The following is a 19,260-nucleotide window of genomic DNA, read 5'->3' as shown; positions in this document are numbered from 1 at the left end:
AACACAATCTTACTAGCACGGGGGGAAGAAATGCAATCAAAAATAAGGAAAGAACAGTTAATGAACATTTTAAATAAATTTGATATATTCAAGTTGGCAGGGCCTGATGAAATTCATCCTACGGTACTTTTGGAACTAGCTGAAGCAATCCCAGGATCATTAACTATTATCTTTGAGAATTCATGGAGGATGCATGAGGTCTCAGAGGACTGAAGAGAGGCAAACATAATACTCATTTTTAAAAGGGGGAGCAAAGAAGAACTGTAGACTAGTTAGCCTGACTTTGATACCTGGAAAGATACTGGAGCAAATTATTAAACAATCCATTTGAAAGCACCTAGAGGGTGATAGGGTTATAAGGAACAGCCAACATGGATTTGTCAAGAACAAATCATGCCAAATTAACCTGATTTTCTTTGAGAGGGTTACTGACCTAGTGGATTGGGTGGAAACTGTGTAGGTGTGATATGTCTTGATTTTAATAAGGCCTTTGACACAGCCCCATATCACATTCTCATAAGCAAACTATGGAAATGTGGTCTAGCTAGATGAAATTACTATAAGGGTGCACAAGGTGGGTGCACAACTGGTTGAAAGACTTTACACACAGAGTAGTTATCAGTGGTTCTCTGTCAATCAGGGGGAATGTATCTAGTGGGGTCCCAGAGCGGTCTCTGACCTGGGTGTGGTACTATTCAATATTTTCATTAGTGACTTGGATAATGGAGTGGACAGTATGCTTGTAAAATCTGCTGATGACACCACGCTGGGAGAGGTTGCCAGCACTTTGGAGGATAAGATTAGAATAAAAAACAACCTTGTTAAATTGGAGAATTTCATCAACAAGATGAAATTCAGTAAAGACAAGTGCAAAAAGTACTACTTTTAGGAAGAAAAAATGAAATGCACAACTATCAAATGGAGAATAATTGGCTGGCATTAATACTCCTAAAAAGGATCTGGGGGTTAGAGGATCACATATTGAACGAGAGTCAAGAATGTGATGCAATTACAAAAAGGCTCTTATTCTGGTATGTATTAATGGGAGTGTTGTATGTAAGACACAGGCGGTAATTGTCCCGCTTTACTTGGCATTGGCGAGGCCTTAGCTGGAGTACTGTGTCCAGTTCTGGACTCCACACTTCAGGAAAGATGTGGACAAGCTGGAGAGGGTCAGGAGGAGAGCAACAAAAATGATAAAAGGCTTAGAAAACCTGAACGATGAGAAAAGGTTTTAAAAAACCTGGCCATGTTTGGTTATAGAAAAGAAGACTGAGGGGGGGCCTGATAACGATCTTCAAATATGTTAACGACTGTTATAAAAGGATGGTGATCAGTTGTTTTCCTTGTCCACTGAAGGTAGGACTAGAAGTAATCAGCTTAAACTGTAGCAAGGGAGATTTAGGGTAGATATTAGGGAAAACTAGCTATAAGGATAGTTAAGCACTGGAATAGGCTTCCAAGGGAAATTGTGGAATCACCATCATTGGAAGTTTTTAAGAACAGATTAGACAAACACCTGTCAGGGATGGTCTAGAATTGCTTGGTCCTGCCTCAGTGCAGGGGGCTGGACTTGAGGACTTCTTGAAGTCCCTTCCAGCCCTACCACTTCTGTGATTCTAAATACAGAGAAGCAGAATTAAGAAGATTTATGTAAAAATGTCATCACTTTCAGAGTGGAAGCTCGTGTAGATATAAAGAATTACCATTTGGTGTTTAACTGTGGTCTAACTCAGTCTATAAAATCTGTTCTCCAATAATTTTTATGGTTGAAAAAGTTACTTTGGTAATGTAGTTGTGTATTTGAATATGATTTTAACTTCCTGACCAGCTTCTTTGTTTTCTCTTTCAGGAGTGACAGTTCTTTCAGATTCTTTGTGTTCTTCTTTGTGTATATCTGTCAATTTGCTGTACATGTACTCCAGGCTGCGGGATTTCAAGGATGGGGTAACTGGTGAGTGATTAGCTTTATTCAATTTTATGTTACATATCAAAGAATAAAACTGGTGTGTTAAAAATCTCAGTGTAAAAGACAATAGGTGTAGGCAGAGAAATAATTTACTAGGTAATATTTTTCATTTGGCGTTTTGGTGATGAGGGGGCCAGATATCATTGTAGAGTGCTCCTTATTGTAGGTATCAGAGGGGTAGCCGTGTTAGTCTGGATCTGTAAAAGCAGCAAAGAGTCTTGTGGCACCTTATAGACTAACAGACGTTTTGGAGCATGAGCTTTTGTGGGTGAATACCCACTTTGTCAGATGCACTATATGCATCCGACGAAGTGAGTATTCAGCCACGAAAGCTCATGCTCCAAAACGTCTGTTAGACTATAAGGTGCCACAAGACTCTTTGCTCCTTATTGTAGGAAAAATCTATCTCAAAGATATCTGGAGAGGCAGGTATTCCTGCTATTAGAGTGACCAGAATGTTATCTTTCACCCTAAGCCCCTAACTGTCCCAGTTTTCTATCAACTCTAGCAAACATTGACTGTGTTTATGTATGTGATTTGCCCTATATTTAGAATAAAACTAAGAAAAGAAATCTTAAAAATAACTTGGGTGATATAATGTATTCACTAATGTAATTTTCAGTTATGCTTCACTTGCAATAACTAACATTTCAATCAAGCAGACTTCTGTAACAGTTTCAGTTTATATTAACATATTGAACGTGAAAACAAAAATATTACATTGGGGATACCTTACTAAACAATGGCATGCATCCTGGCTGCTTACTTTTAAAGGATTTAGAAGCAAATGGGCATGATATAAGGAAGTTGATAAGTGTTCTGAATTGGTGAGAGTATGTGTGCGTATTCCAGCCTTGATTCACATTTGACAGTAAATTGAAGTACAGTAACTCCTCGCTTAACGTTGTAATTATGTTCCTGAAAAATGCTACTTTAAGCAAAACGATGTTAAGCAAATCCAATTTCCCCATAAGAATTAATGTAATGGGGGGCCGAGGGAGGTTAGGTTCTAGGGGGAAAAAGTTTTCGCCGGACAAAAGACTATAAAAGACACAGTATAAGTTTTAAACAGTTTAATACTGTAGACAGCAATGATGATTGTGAAGCTTGGTTGAGGTGGTGAAGTCAGAGGGTGGAAAGGGGTGGGATATTTCCCAGGGAATGCCTTACTGCTAAATGATGAACTAGCACTTAGCTGAGCCCTCAAGAGTTAACACGTTGTTTTTAATGTAGCCTCACACTCTACAAGGCAGCAGGAATGGAGGGAGGGGAGACAGCATGACAGAAAGACAGAGACTCACACCATGAGAGAGAGAGAGAGAGAGAGAGACGCGCATTGCCCCTTTAAGTATGTTGACCCCACTCTAAGTACACTGCCTTTTTAAGTAGATCAGCAAGTTGAGGCAGCAGCTTCTGCCAGCAAGCTCCCTCCATCCTGAGCCCTGTAGTGTCCCGTCCCCACTTCTGTGGAGATGGGGTAAAGGAGTGTGGGGGAGGGGGACACCCTGACATTAGCACCTCTCTTCCCCTCCCCCTGCACAACAGGCAGGAGGCTCCCAGGAGCCACACAGGGCGTTGGGTGGAGGGACAGCTGAACTGCCCAGCAATTGATAGCCTGCAGGTGGCTGCTGCACAGGGAACTTAGGGGATTGGGGAGCTGATGCGGGGGGGGGGGGTGCTGCCAGTCCACCCTGGTTCCAAGCTCCCACCAGCTAGCTCCAATGGGCTGCTCTTTCTGCTAGCAGTGGACAAAGCAGGCGACTGCCAAACAGTGTTATAAGGGAGCATTGTGCAACTTTGTTCTCTAATTGATCAGCAATGAAACAGCATTAACTGGGAGAATTTTAAGTGAGGAGTTACTGTAGTTTTGCTGAAGATCTGGAGGACACTTGGAGCCCAAAATCTTTTTCCCTGCAGTAGTACCTGTTGGGGAAGCACATGTGCCCTGCGCAGCCTCATGGTCCCTCACAAGGTTATATAAAGGCACCGCCCTGACCCCCTCTCAGTTCCTTCTTATTGCCACTGGCTTATGTTAGAGCTCCCTGTGCAGTTCTCTCCTCATGGTTTATTTTCTGCATCATATCTACTTGCTGAATCTTTGGGTACATCTATACACCTGCCAGATCGGCGGGTAGTGTTCGATGAATCGGGGATTGATTTATTGGGTCTCGTCTGGATGCGATAAATGGATCCGCTAATCGACGCCCGTACTCCACCTTGGCAGGAGGAGTAAGCGCAGTCGACGGGGGCGCCACGGCAATCGACTCTGGCTCTTACCACTCCTGTAGCCAAACATACTGATAAACAGTACCATGTCCCATCTTAGGGGTTTGTGGTTTTTTTACTCCCACCAAGCATCAAACTCCCTAATTGTCACAGCCGCTCATGAGAGATTGTGGCAGGGGAAATTCAAGTCTACCCCAAAAGAAAAAGTGGTTAAGAGACTGGATGCATTAAGGGGAGAGATTTATTCTACTGCTTTGTTCCAGATGAGGACAGCAAGCCCTTCTTGGAAAATATGATTTTCTTAATGGGGAGGTGATGTCAAAATTGTCAAATTGCTGGATGATACAAAGGAGTCATTCAGGGCCTTATTAACTGAGAAACAGATGGTGGCACAGATTTAATTCCAGTCTGCTCTAGAAGCTGCATATGCTTTGTTGAGGACTATGGCCTACACAGTTATAATAAGGGCATCCTGGTTTTATGATTTTGGGATAGCTCTGGACATTGAGCAGTCTATTGAGGACTTACCTTTTGACGGTCAGTATCCATTTTCAGACAAGACTGGTGAGGCCTTGCTTTTGGGTCTTGTGCTTGCAACACAAGACAGGGTTGACCTCACCAATTGTAAACATTTTGGCTATCTGCAGTACTGGATGATAGCATATCAGATTCTTCCCTTTTACTGGTCTGTTGTGCACCACCAGTTGCTATTGTTTAAAATTTCCAGTAGGTTCTTTTATCAAGATAGTATCCTTTTCTGATATGTGACTTCCTTCCAGTTTGTTGATGCTTCAGGCTGCATGATCCCAGAGCACTAATGTTGTCAAGGCCTTTGAATCATACTGTCTAATCTGCTGGTCTCTTAGGGTCAGTACCCCCTTTCTCACTGGTTTTGTTTGTTTTCTTTGGAAAGTTTTTGATTATGTGGAATCCATTGTCTTGGCACATTTGTGTTGAGGCTCTGATATGTTGGGACTTTGCCCATAGAACCAAGTGCTCATTGAATCGTCTGTTAGTACTTGATACTTTGAGGCCTGAATCAAAGTTTTACATTGAGCAGCTTTTGGATGAATTCTTTTTGGAGTTTTGGTTAATCAGTACTCAGCTTGTGAGCCATCAGGACTTTTACAAGTGCATCAGCATATTTTGAGCACTCAGCACAGGTTTTAGTTTTATCTATTTTGGTATGATATCCTCCTCACCTGCAAAGGGGGGAAGGCAGGCAGCTTAGTGGCTTCAAGAAATGTGACTGTACCAGGAAGGTTTCTCTCATAGAAGATCAACGTAGATGGATTTTAAATCTTGGAGTCAAATATGACAAGCATGATTTACAAAACTTTTTTGGAGAGGGTCACCCACATAACCATCGGGTTTAGTGGGAATTACCTGAAATCTCTGCCCCCCCAGAAGCATCCTGAAATTTGACTGAGGTCATCTTCGTAGAGGAATAGGATTATTTCTATGTATGGATTTATGGGTTGGCTTCAGCACCCCACATGTTTTCATGAAATGGTTATGACTGTAGTAAGGACTATATGTACAGGATTGGGATTACATATTTTCTCCTGTTGGAATGTTTGGCTGACCAAGGACACCACTGAAGAAGTTGTCTAAAAATCACCACATGTCCCCACCAAAGCACTGGAGTGATTAGGAGTCATGATAAACTGCACAAAGCAACCCCTTGCTTGTCTCCCATAGACAGCTGGAATACATAGGAACTTTGCTAGACAGAGCTCAACTTGAGATCTTCCTGCCTCGGCAGGATCGAGGACATTAAAGTCTGACACAGTAAATGTTGGAACTAGAGTGTGTCAACCTGGACCAGGCTACAAATGCTGGCAGGCAGGGCTTTGGCTGTATTCATAATAGCCATGGCAAGTCTGCATGTAAATCAACCTCAGTGGACCCTGAGATCCCCAGTGGAGGCGAACATCACAAGAACCGTCACTTTACATCAGTGTAACAGAACCATAGAGCTTTGCTATCCTGGAGGTAGTCCAGAGGCAAGCTCCAATTAGTACGATTCCCCCAAAGTATCCAAAGTACATATCCAATAGTGGAAAAGATTTTAGGCGAGTGGCAGACATGACCAATTTAGTAGACCTAATGAACCCTCTCTAAGCGCACACATAATTTGAAAGCTTATTATGTTTACTTTAAGATGAAGTATGATGTGGAGCTGTCAAATGGTGCTGTTACCATAGAAACAGGATTTACAATGGCACCATCAACATGTTAAAATTATCACTTTGAAATATTTGCGTTCATTTGTTAGTTTAGTGACTTTATGTATCATTTCAAGGCCTAAAATTGGACTTCACAACAACAATCTAAAGGGTAAAACAAAATCTAATTATAAACTTGTACAGGTATTATTGAAATGTAATAGGGCTGGTAATGTTTCTAGTCATCGTCATCATCATCATCCTCTTGTTTGTTGTTATGATATCTGAGAGTGTGTGGGTTACCACACTGTTCATTTCCTTGGTATATATGCAGTTCTGTGCAGGGAAGATTGTTCTGACTAAAACCACAGTTGATTGAGTAGCAACCCCTATTGGTACAGGCACAAATAAGGACTTGTAGAAGCTCAGGTGCCATCGGGCCCTTGAAGAGTACAGGAACCAGTTCATCATCTACATTTTTTTGGGAGGGAGGAGGAGGAGAGGATGTCTGAGCTCGGGGGCACAGCTGGGTTCTGGGAGAGAGGGATGGGGGCTGGGCTGGGTGGGGCCAATGGCAGTGTTCTGGGTTCTAAAATTTGACAAAATTTGCAGAATTTTAAAATATTGTGTGCAGAATTTTTGTTTTTGTTTTTTGGTGCAGAATTCCCCCAGGAGTAATGTTCATAATATGAATGTTTGTTGTCATCTCTAATGTTAATACCTACCTATGCATAAGTCTCACTGAATTTAAAAAGCTAGTTTCTAGAGTATTTCAAAAGGTAGTGTATGGATAGGGAATTACAAATTAAAACATTCTACTAAGCGTATGAGACTGCATTGTACGGTCAAAGCTTACAAACGGAGAAGCATTAGGTTAGGGATTCACATGAATTTATATTTACTCATGATGCATTACAAACTATAGGCACTCAATCTATTCCTGCACAACCTTCAGTGTGCGATGTGATTGATCTGCTCAGCAAATTTCAATTGAAAGTATAGAAAATTATTAACACTTTGACAATTATATATGCAATGTGAAAATATTTCATGTTAGTGTATTGTAAAATGTTGATTTTTGTCACATGCTAAACAGCTTAATCATTTCTAGAAAAAATATTGCCCATGAAAAACCAATAAAAATACATTGTCGTTTGGTAGCTTTGATCAATAAATACCACATTAAGGTGTTTAAATTAACTTAAACAGTAAAAACTAGTCGTTATCATGTTGCAGTGTTTCTGGAACTGCAAAAAAAAAATGACACTCTTTTTAGTACTGTTGTTTCACCTTGTCTGCTGGCTTACGGCACCACTTGGCAGTTCCCCATCATACCTCATCTAAATGTACATAAAAAAAGCTTGCAAATGATGTATAATGTGGGTGTGTGTAGGATGGGTACATTAAACTCCATAAAGATGTCCCTTTTTGGAGAATTGCCATGTCTATTTGTGATTTGGTGCAATCAGATCTACATGGATCCTTCAAATGCCTCCTTCAAACTACTTGACTGTCCTTCTACCTTTTGAATCAGGATCAGAGATCAAGTCCCTCTGTTTATCATGTGTTTTAATTTACATTGAGCTAGCTGAATGTAGACCAGGGACCTCTGCAGCCACCTGTTGTCATGTTCATGGGGAGCATGATACTTTTCTGATCCCCTAGTTAAAAATTCACCCTCTGGCATGGGATAGTTATGTGGTTCTGACAAAGCCAATGAAAGCTCCTTTTGAGCCATCTGTAAGCTTAGCTTTCTTTAATGGAAAGCTATTTTCTCCATGGCCCTGACGTCATTTGCAACGCGTGTGGGTTTTCTTGTTTCTGAGCTTCAGGGTCTAGTAATTGATTCACCTTTAGACAAGTTTTTACAAGAGTTAGATGGTTTTCTGGCATTAACATTGCACAGATGCTAAAACATTTTGAATTAATTGCATTTATTGTCATATTAATATTTTTCCTATTCCTGCATACCTCCACAAACTCTACATTAAAAGGGCATTAAATTGGTTGGTTATGTAATTGTAAACTAAGTACAAATGTTCAATTCTTTTGACACTGAATTTATGAAAAGGGCCATATTTAAATCGCTGTCTGATTGCATTTCTTATAGCTGTGATCTGGCAGATCTTCAGTTAGTTTACATCACTGCTCCAACTCATTCAGGCAGAGCAGTTTCTGGTGCAAATCTCAAGGCAGACAAAACACTATTTGCTTAAATTTAGATTATAGGGAGAAATCCTTAATCATTCTTTGTACTACAGAATCTGAGGTTTGTTTTCTTTTAAAATATCTCTTGAGAGGCCAATTTTTAAAGTTTTGTTTGTTTGATTTTTTGAAGGAAACATTCTTGAGGTTCTGTTGGGTGGTGTAGTTTTTTCCTTATCTTTTTCTGTGAATGTATTTTATACCTCTTATCTTTCCCTCCCTTCCCCACCCTTTCCCACTTAATTTAACCCTCCACTTTCACCTTTCCGTGTTCTGGGCATTGGTCTACTTTTGTACAGTGTTGTAGTGTTTTATCATTGTTATTATGAGACATTCCTAAGCCACTTATTTTCCAAGAGTGAGATTCCTGTAAATATGGGATAGTTAGAGAAGGGGAAACAGTTTAGGTGGTACTATATTTAGCTGGCATGCTCTACAGTGTGAAATTTTCATTTTTGTTTTAAAAAAAAAATTATCATTGACTGTATTCGTCACCCAAAACATGCTGGGCACTATAAATATACATTGTATCAATTTAAAAACTACTCTGAAAGAATGTTAACTTTTCAAAGTTGACCACTTCAGAGTTAGGAAATGCTGAAATTAAGATTGAAGATAGTTTGCTGAAGTTTCCAAAAAATAGTGTCAGTAACTGCACCACTTTTAATATAGATCAAAATCAACTTTGTGAAAACCAGTTAAGAGACAATAATGCCAAACTCAGCACTGCGAAAAAGAGACAGAGCAAAAACGCATACCTACATGACACATATGTCCACAGACACTCTCAAATGCTTATGTTTTTCTAGCAGCTCAGCGCCATATTGTTGTTTGGGTGTGACAATGGTTAATTCTTCTCTGTTTGCCAGTATTCGTGTGAGATTAATTCATTTCCTACTGTTTGTATATTTGAGGCTGTTTTTTTCCCCCCCCTTTGGAAGTGTAAGCATTTATAACAACTTGTATACAGAGTATGTTACTTTTTTTTTTGCCATTGAGGTCCTTTTAGCAGTGTGTCTCTGACAGTATGGATTTGGTCATCTCATATATATATTTTCTTAACCAGGAGACCTGCAAGTGTTTTTGGGTTTTTTTTGTTTTTACACAGTGTTACCAACTCTTGAGATTTTTTTTTTCAAGATAATTTTGGCTGTGGCTGGAGCCAATCTTGTAATGAAGCAAGAAGCTTGTGAATTTAAGTCCGCTGATTGGCTGTCTGCCCTACTTTCCCTCCTCCTGGGGCAGAATAACCAATCAATCTGCTACCAAGTCTCTTCCCCCCCCCGCCCCCCAAATAGCATCATGAAGCCATTTTCATAGCGGGGAGGGGAAGCTAAAGAGCCCAGCAGCTCAGAGTGGCACCACTCCTTCTTCCCCTCCTGTGAGCATCCTGTGGAATGGTTTCTCTGCTCCTCCCCTCTGCCTCCCTAAAGCATCCTACCTAGGAAGGGGCAGAGGTGGACAAAGAGCTTCAAGAGCTGCCCTCACCTCCTAAGACTGGAAAAGGTCGAGAGGAGTGAAGAGAACCAGGAGGAGTAGAGAGGAGGCTGGGGATGCAGAACTGATGAGGGTGGGGCTGGGATGCCTCCACTGAAGAGGTTTCTTCAGTAGGAACAAAGTTCGCTTACCCAATACATTTTGGAGGACTGGGCAACACTAATTGTCTCTCACACACAGGATAGGAAGGGGGGAGTTAAAAAAAATCAAGGCAGACACTCACACCCTTTCCAAAAAAAAACCCCAAACCCCCCAAAAAAGCCTACCAAAATATAGTCTGGCCCAAAAAATCATATAAATTAAAATCAATCTTGTTTTGTTTTAAGACTGACTCATGATTTTTGGTCTCTTGAGGTTAATAATACTGTAGTCTACAGAAGGCAGAATTAATGTTGCATGGATGTGACCTTAGTGACTGTGGTTGATTAAGGTTGATTTGCTTGTTAGGGGAATGGACAGTTTGTGCTTGTGAGTGTCTGTGGGGTGAGACGGTGACGGTGACGTAGGTATGTAGGTGCGCTCTTTATTTCCTGACTTTTGTGGTTTTGAGTTTGGCATTATATTGTCCATTACCTGGTTTTCTCTGTTCATAATTTAAAATTAAGATTGAAGAGACAGATGTTGACTTCAGTTTCAGATTACTTTGTTTTACTATATGATTATCCAATTTACTTGGGTGAGAAATTCTTTTTCACTTCAGTGATGTTATCTCTAATGTAGTGGTTGCATGTGAATGAGACAGCCCCTCGAAAAGCTCTCTCCCATGTTTTTCAGTAGGAGTGAAACCACACACTACCATCAGTTAAGATGGCTGCCATTTCCTCAAAACCTTAGCAAGTGGAAGGGAGGCTGCTCTTGGAAAAGATTCTCTCTTTCACTGAATGCAATGGAATTGAAGCCATGCTGCCCTCAATGAGGATGACCACCCTAGGGGCTCAGTAGTTAAGAAAAAAGGCAGGAAACTGTCAGACAGGGCTTGTTGACATTACAGGCATTTTCATCAATCCTTTGCAGCAGTATAGCTAAAGAAACAAACTAGTTTAACGCTACTCAGTTACCGTATTGTTCCGAGTATAGGCCGCTCCTGATTATAAGCCGCACCCTTAAAGTTTGGTGCTATTTTTAAAAAATTAAATTTTTAACTTTTTTTAACTTAAAGAAAATCTCAGCTGCGGCCGGGACTCAGAGGGCTCTAGGCTGCCCGCTGCGGCGGGGAGCCCAGAGCTCTTTAAATCCCAGCCGCGGCGGGGAATCAGAGCGCTCTGGGCTGCCCGCCGCAGCAGGCAGCCTAGAGCCCTCTGAGTCCCGGCCGCGGCTGGGATTTAAAGGGCTCTGGGCTCCCCGCCGCGGCGGACAGCCTAGAGCCCTTTAAATCCCGGCCGCGGCTGGGACTCAGAGGGCTCTGGGCTCCCCGCCGCGGCGGGGAGCGCAGGGCGCTCTGATTCCCCGCCGCGGCGGGCAGCCCAGAGCTCTTTCAATCCCCGCCGCGGCTGGGATTGAAAGGGCTCTGGGCTCCCCGCCGCGGCGGGCAGCCCAGAGCCCTCTGAGTCCCCGCCGCGGCTGGGATTTAAAGGGCTCTGGGCTCCCCGCCGTGGCGGGCAGCCCAGAGCGCTCTGATTCCCCGCCGCGGCTGGGATTTAAAGCGCTCTGGGCTCCCCGCCGCCACGGGCAGCCCAGAGCGCTCTGATTCCCGGCCGCGGCTGGGATTTTAAGTATTTTTATTGTTTTTTTTTTTAAGTTCCTGATTATAGGCCGCACCCCTAATTTAAAGACTTAAATTAGGGGAAAAAAGTGCGGCCTATACTCGGGACAATACGGTAAATAATCTGGTATGATTTTTTAAAATAAATGTTTTATTGATCAGAGAATAAAGAACTGTTTATCTGTGTGAATTTATATTCTACCATTCTTCATTGAGTTTTAAAAAAGTAACATCCAGTTTAAAAATCTGAAAAGTTTGAGGTTTTTTTTAAGTCTTACAACCTCGTCTACACTACAAAGTTACATCAACATAAGCTGCCTTTCACTGACCTAGTTGTGCATGTTTCTACACTTAAATTTGTCTCCCACCGATGTAAGCTCTCCATTATGCTGATATAGTAACACTGCCTCCCCGTGCAGTGTCGAGCCATGGTCAATGTATTGAAGTTGATGCAGCGCAAATGTAGACACCACATTACTTGTTTCGACCCTAACAGTCCTCTAGCAGCTGTCCCACAGTGCTCAACACTGACTGCTCTGGTCACAATTGTGAACTCCTGGCAGCTGTACACATTGGGATATAATCTCACTGAGATCCAGTTTTGGGAGTAAACAACACCACTTCCCCTTCAATCTACCAAAAGCACATTCAACTGTAATTTTGTACCTGCTGAGCTGGTATTTGAATCTTTCTTTGGTGCTGTCCAGGTGGCTGGTCTATGACTTCATGAGCCAGAAGAGTAAAGGGTAGGCGGGGTCCTTGGGATCACTGTTGGCATTTCTACATCACCATTGGTAATCTGCCAGTGGGGAAAGAAAGTCCCTGCTTGTAGCGCTCTGAACGGTCCTGTGTTCTTAAGGTTGCAAGGGTCACGCACATTCCCTGGCCAGCCAACACGGATGTCAGTGAAGTGTCCAAAGTTGTTCTTCAAGTGATTGCTCACGTGTATTCCACAGTAGGTGTGCGTGCTCGCCACGTGCACTGGTGCCGGAAGTTTTTCACTTAGCAGTACCTGTACGGGGGGAGCACCGCTGCAACCCCTGGAGTGGCGCCTCTATATCGCACTGTAAGGGGAGCCGCACACTCTCTCCACCTTCAGTTCCTTCTTGCTGACTGTGAAGGTAGTCAGAACTTCATGCTCCAGCCTTGCTGCAGCTTCTCTACTTAACCTTAGTAGTGCAGTTGTTCCAACAGTTGAATAGTTTCTCAAGTTAGTTGATTGGGCTCGGGGCATGCCCCATGCCCCAGGCTTCAAGTGGTGCGATTCCTGTCGCAGTTCTATGCCAGGAAGTGACCCGCATACTCAGTGTCTCCGCTGCTTGGGCAAAACTCACATAAGTGAGCGCTGCAGGATCCGTAGATCATTCAAGCCATGGACTAAGAAGGAGAGGGACAGTAGGCTTTGTGCTCTCCTAATGGAATCAGCGCTGGCCCTGGCACCAGCATGCCGAACAGACTCGGCGCCCGGAACCACATCCTCGGTGCGGAGCGAAGTCCCCTCCACTAGCCAGCACCGCTCCCCCTCCAAGAAACAAGAGAAGACTCAGCGACGCCAAGAGAAGGAAAGGGGTGAGGCTGGACCAGAGCTGGGCAGCCTGCGATCCCCCTCAGGACCCAGGCCTCCGACTCGCATTGAGTGGAGCAGCCCAGTCCCTTCCCCACGTGCCTCCCCTGTGGTGAGGATGTCGTTGACACTGGAGGCTGCACAGGCCATGCGTGACATCCTAACCCTCCCAGTACCCGGGGCGCCGCCCAAGACGAGCCCCTGATCTCGAGGGAAGTCGCCACTGGGAGCACAACAGACCTCCCCGATGCGGCACAGTCCCCGCTCCGAGGACCACTCACTGCCTCTCTTGACGTGGTCTACCCGCAGCTCACGCCAGCCCTCTACCCCACTCAGGCTGACCGGCTCGCCACCTGCACGGGAACCTCGGAGGTCCAACCTTTTCTACGCATTATGCGATCGTCTCCCAAGCATGGGATGACGCCGGGTTTGGTAGGGCGGTACTGCATTCCGGAAACCCTTAAACTCCTACCCACCTCCATCAGATATAGCTTGGAGTCACCTACTGTGGAATACACATGAGCAATCACTTGAAGAAGAAAGGACAGTTACCTGTTCCGTAACTGGTGTTCTTTGAGATGTGTTGCTCGGGTGTATTCTGCATCCTGCCCTCCTTCCCTTCTGTCGGAGTTGTCTGACAAGAAGGAACCGAGGGTGGGGGAGTGAGCGGCTCCCCTTATAGCGTGATATAGAGGCATCACTCCAGGAGTCGCAGTAGTGCTCCCCCCATACAGGTACTGCTAAGGGAAAAACTTCCAGCACCGGTGCACGTGGCGAGCACACACACCTACTGTGGAATACACCTGAGCAACACATCTCGAAGAACTGCAGTTACGGAACAGGTAACTGTCCTTTATCCACTAGCGCTTGTATAACCACAGAAAAATAGCCCTTTCTGTTGATGTACTTTGTGGCAAGGTGGTCTGATGCCAAAATAGGGATATGTGTGTTGTCTATCATGCCACTGCAGTTTGGAAATCTCATTGCTGCAAAACCATCTTTTATGTCCTGCACGTTGCTGAGAGTTACAGTCCTGTGGAGCAGGAGATGATTAATGGCCCTGCATGCCTGCTTGACTATGGCCCTCACAGTGGATTTTCCAACTCCAAAATGATTTCCCAAGGACGGGTAGCAATCCAGCATTGCAAGTTTCCACAGTGTGATCACCACTTGCTTCTCCGTCAATGCAGCTCTCATTCTGGTGTCCCTGCGCTGGACTGCTTGCGTGAGCTCAGTACACAGATCCAGGAATGTGGCCTTGCACATCCAAAAGTTCTCCAGCCACTGCTCATCATCCCAAGCCTGCGTTATGATGCAGCCCCACCAGTGAGTGCCCATTTCTCAGGCCCAGAAGTGGCGCTCCACTGTTTGCATCTGTTCTGTGGCTGCCACTAACAATATTGAATTGGTTTGCTCTATGTCCCACAGCAGTCTGTCTTCCAGAAAATCATCATGTTCCCCACAGCTCTTCTTGTGGCTCTGTAAATACCAGAGGATCATGCATCCTATAGTTGTAGCGCTTGTGACAGTAGTGTAGAGCTATGCAGACTCCATGCTACTGTTGATGATGGTGGACAGTGACAAGTTCCACGTGGGTTTGTAGGATTTTCAAAGTAGGCATGAAAATTATGGGATAGAAATGGCATTATGGAGTGGAGAAAGGTGCATGGTGGGAACTTGATCCTGCAGTCCCAATCAGTCCTGCATGACTCTCTTCTGCCCCCCGCCACCCCATACATTGCCAAAACTTCCCAAAAGACATTGTGCTGGACAGTGGTGAGCTGCACACTGGGATACCTACCCCTGCTGCTCCACGCTGCGTATCGACACAAGCACTCCTGGTGAGTGTGCGCGGTGCTGATGCAAGGAGCCAAGTATGCATGTGCACAAGTGATATACTAACTCTGGCAGCTTTATGCAGACGTAACTTACATTGGCAAAAGTTTGTAGTGTAGACGTGCCCTAACTTTAAGACTACATAATTTAGGAACTGAACTTCTAAAAGTACTTTATTAAACTGTTTACATTTTATAATTTTCATTACTTTCCTCCAGTCAGAACAGAACCAGAAGGTTACAAAGGTTTCTTTAAAAGGAAATATGTAGTGCACCATTGTAAGAAAGTTTGTCATTTTTTTCTTTAGTGGATGGATTTCATCTCTGACTGGGCTTAACGAGAATATTCCTGTTGGCATTATGATGATAATCATAACAGCACTTTTCACAGCATCTGCTGTCATCTCATTAGTTATGTTTAAAAAGGTAAGTTGCTTTGTTTTTACTATTTCAGACTTCCACTTACTCCACTGTCCTCTGATCTAATTTTCTGCTTTAGGGAAGTCCTCTCCTGCATCTTCACAATTGATAGGGTTAATTGCTATTCCTATAGGTCCTCTTCCTGCTTTGCTTTACCTGTACTGACTGCATTTCTGTAATACCTTGTTGCTTGTGTTTCCACAGAGACAGAAGTCACTGCCATTTTGTGTGTGTGTTGTGTAAAACAAAGATACTATTTAGTCTGTGCAAACTGAAATTGTCAGTGGAGGATTTGAGTGTGGGGATAGTAAAGACAGTAAGTGGTGGGGAGAGAAGGAGAATGAGACAAAACCTGCCCCAATGGAAGGACAGGACACACTACACTGAGGTGCCAGGCACTCCCGTTGTCATCTTGCAACATGGGGGACTAATAAGGCTATTAAATAAGTGGCCTGATTTTCAGAGGTGCTGAGTAATTTTCATCTGTTCTTGGAGCCATCTCCCTTTGGAAGTCAGTAGGAGCTGCTGGTGCGCTGCACCCTTGAAAATCAGGCCACCTTTATTTAGCATCCTAGCTTTAGGCATCCACATTTGAAAAAATGCACTCTCAGATATTCTAGTGATAAGTGCTTTAAAAATTCCTAAGAAAGATGTCCTGGACTTGACAGCACTGTAGAAATATTTCCTAGATCAGGATATAGTACATAGAACCCAGTTTCTTTTTGTTTGCCTTCTATCCAGAAGGCATAAACTTAAGACACACAAAATACCCAAATAAGATGCGTGTTGTTCAAATGCATGCAGCGGTGGCCTCTCTGTTATCATTCTAGTTTTCCTATCTTATCTTTAAGGAACTGTCATCTTTTGGGGATTTCAACCATCCCTAAAGGATTCTGTCCTGCTGATATTTGGGAAGAAGTTCAGAGGTGGCATGGTGGAGAGAGATATCCAGTTGTTATCTTCTTTCCCTCCAAGAGCATAACCCATTCCTGTGCTATAACTTTTTAAAAGGCATTTCCCTTTCTCCTATCCTGCTGTTCCTCTTGGCACTGATCTGTCACACTCAGTTCTCTCCCACACACAGTTGGGTTCCTCAGGAATACATAATTATCTGGACATGAGCTATTTACATCTTTATTGATATGGAATAACATTTATGAGAGAAGCCAAATAAGATGGAACTTAAACCTTCATAAGCTTCACTGAAGGAAAGATGATGTTCCCTCTGTCTTTGTATCTAAGGAACTATCTTAGGGAAGCAACAGGAGGAGGGATGGTGTTTCTGGAGGAGTACTTAACTGATTTAGGGTGAGCAGCTGCAAATGTGGATTGGAGGGAAGAGGGAAGGTGTTGACAAGGTCAGAGCATGGATGAGACTGATTCCGTAAGCAACTCCAGGCTAGAAACATGGGCTAGAGTCAGGTCCTTTTTTTTTTTTTTTTTTTTTTAATAGCTGGTTTCTGAGCAGTAGGAAAAAGCATTTTGCTACTACTACCTGGGGCAGCTCAGGGGATACATTTTTCCCCATTGCTCTCACTGCATCTCTTGGGAAGCGTTCCTCTTACCTGTCAAAAGCTCCTTTCCGTCAAACAGTCAGTATGAAGTCGTCTTAACCCAACTAAGCAATTTGCCTCACCCTGCCAAATGTACTACCACAGTAGACTAAACTCTACTTTCTATAAAAAGCGTTGTTGTTTCTTCTTTTTTTTAAACGTTTTAATTCATTAAGAACTGTTTAATTTTGAGTGTCACTTAATGTCAAATATGTTGCACTAGATGGTTTCTATACTTGCTATATTTCCATTTTTTAATTGTTTAGGATTTTACTATTTTAATGCCAATTAAAAGGCACATAGGTCTAAAACATCAACAAATATTTGCTGTTGATGCTGGGGACTAAAGTTCACCCATTTGATTATCCTCCATACAGCTGCAAGCAGGCAACAGAATCAAATTTCCCCATCACTCTATTCATTTAATTTGTCATATGACTTTTTTGGTGTAGCATCTACAAATAGAGATAATGGAATGATCATAACACTTTTTAACTCTTGTTTCTCTCCTCTCCCTTCCCTTTTCACCCTCCCTTTCTGTCTTAGGTTCATGGCCTATATCGTACAACCGGTGCTAGTTTTGAAAAAGCCCAGCAAGAGTTTGCAACTGGTGTGATGTCGAACAAAACTGTACAAACAGCTGCAGCAAATGCAGCATCTACAGCAGCAACTAGTGCAGCTCAAAATGCTTTCAAGGGTAACCAAATTTAGTGAAATACAAAAATCACTACAGTTCTTTGACTGTACTTTATTTTCCATCTTATTAATTCTAGTCCTAAAGACTTGCGTTCAAAATACACACAGCATGTATGTCTCTCCTTCAGCTGTGCATGGGCTAAAACAGGGAAAAAAATCTTGTTTTATTCCTTTATACATTTATTTATCAAAACAAAAAAACCCACAACCAACCTTCTTTGCCCTCTTTAAAACATTAAATACATTCTAGATATATAATTCTCCATATTTTCTGGAGGAGCAATATTTTGGTGGAAACTTCAGCAATGGATCTGAAATTGAGATGGTACTTTCTGTGATCAGTTAAATGTATTTAGAGGGGTTTTTAGTATTTCACTCTGGAATCTTTTGTTTTAACTTTGGAGCAGTTATTTTTGTTCTTGAGCCTGTTTCCCTATTTCTACTGTAAGAAGTAGACTGACAGTTTGAGACTCTAGATTTGGCTGCTGCTGTGGCAGTTTCAGCAGCTGATGGACAGATATAAGTATGGTAGATAATGTAAATTTTTTTTTTTTTTTTTTTTAGGGCAGTAGGTTTTTAATATAAATCTACAAGTTTGCATGAATATTGTTGAGATATTTGGCCATGCTGACTTAGTGTTTTCGGTCCAGGATTTATCTGTACCACTTAGTGTTGGTTTTTATCCATTTTCATGGCATACTTTTTTTTAAATCAGAAATGGCTATTGCATAGACATTCTTGCTGCCAGAATGTGTAATGCGATGTACAGTTAAGAGAAGTTAACTGATGGTTTTGATCAAAGAGCTAAATGATTATATTTGCTATTTTTAATTTCAGTTTTCATGTCTTAGGAAAACACATTCTGTTATAGGAAAAATTACCAACCTTTAGAACACTTCCATAAACAGTTGTTTGCCACCTTTAAATGCAGTGAAATTTGTGTGTGTGTGTGGGGGGGGGGGGTGTTGGATTTTTCTTTTCAGTGTCAATTTGTGTTTACCAGTGGTACTAAATCTATAGCTTGGTCAGTCACTTTATTTACTGCTTTTCCAAAAATCTGAATATACAGTATTTAATTTAATTTTTTTACAGGAATATTTCCTCTAATCAAACTTTTTAAACTGTGGCATTTAACACATACCTGAATTCCTTTTAACGCACCTCAGCCTTCATGTGTGATTTGATTCAAGCTGAATAAGGAAGACTCTTAACTATTTTGAGTTGAAAAAGTGAAATATTTTTTATCTCCATTGAGAGAATAAAATTAAATACATTCACATTGTTGAAATGGATATCTGTCTAATACAGGGGTAGGCAACCTATGGCATGCGTGCCAAAGGCAGCACGCGAGCTGATTTTCAGTGGCATTCACACTGCCTGGGTCCTGGCCACCGGTCCGGGGGCTCTGCATTTTAATTTAATTTT

At 42.6% G+C, this 19,260-nt stretch overlaps 1 protein-coding gene across 1 annotated transcript in view; it reads left to right on the top strand.

Annotated features, from left to right (window-relative positions):
- Positions 1 to 19,260, top strand: part of SCAMP1 (secretory carrier membrane protein 1) — an 80,113-nt gene extending 60,853 nt beyond the window's left edge. Inside the window, exons 7-9 of the mRNA XM_045022509.1 lie at positions 1,853 to 1,954; positions 15,475 to 15,592; positions 17,686 to 19,260. Of these exons, the coding sequence (XP_044878444.1) occupies positions 1,853 to 1,954; positions 15,475 to 15,592; positions 17,686 to 17,850 (385 nt within the window). The 3' untranslated portion in view covers positions 17,851 to 19,260. The remainder of the gene's footprint in view (positions 1 to 1,852; positions 1,955 to 15,474; positions 15,593 to 17,685) is intronic.

Source organism: Mauremys mutica, chromosome 6 (genome assembly GCF_020497125.1).
Source record: "Mauremys mutica isolate MM-2020 ecotype Southern chromosome 6, ASM2049712v1, whole genome shotgun sequence".
NCBI classification, from domain to species: Eukaryota; Metazoa; Chordata; order Testudines; family Geoemydidae; genus Mauremys; species Mauremys mutica.
The sequence above is the reverse complement of the archived record's forward strand: the minus strand, read 5'-3'. Positions and strand labels throughout refer to the sequence as shown.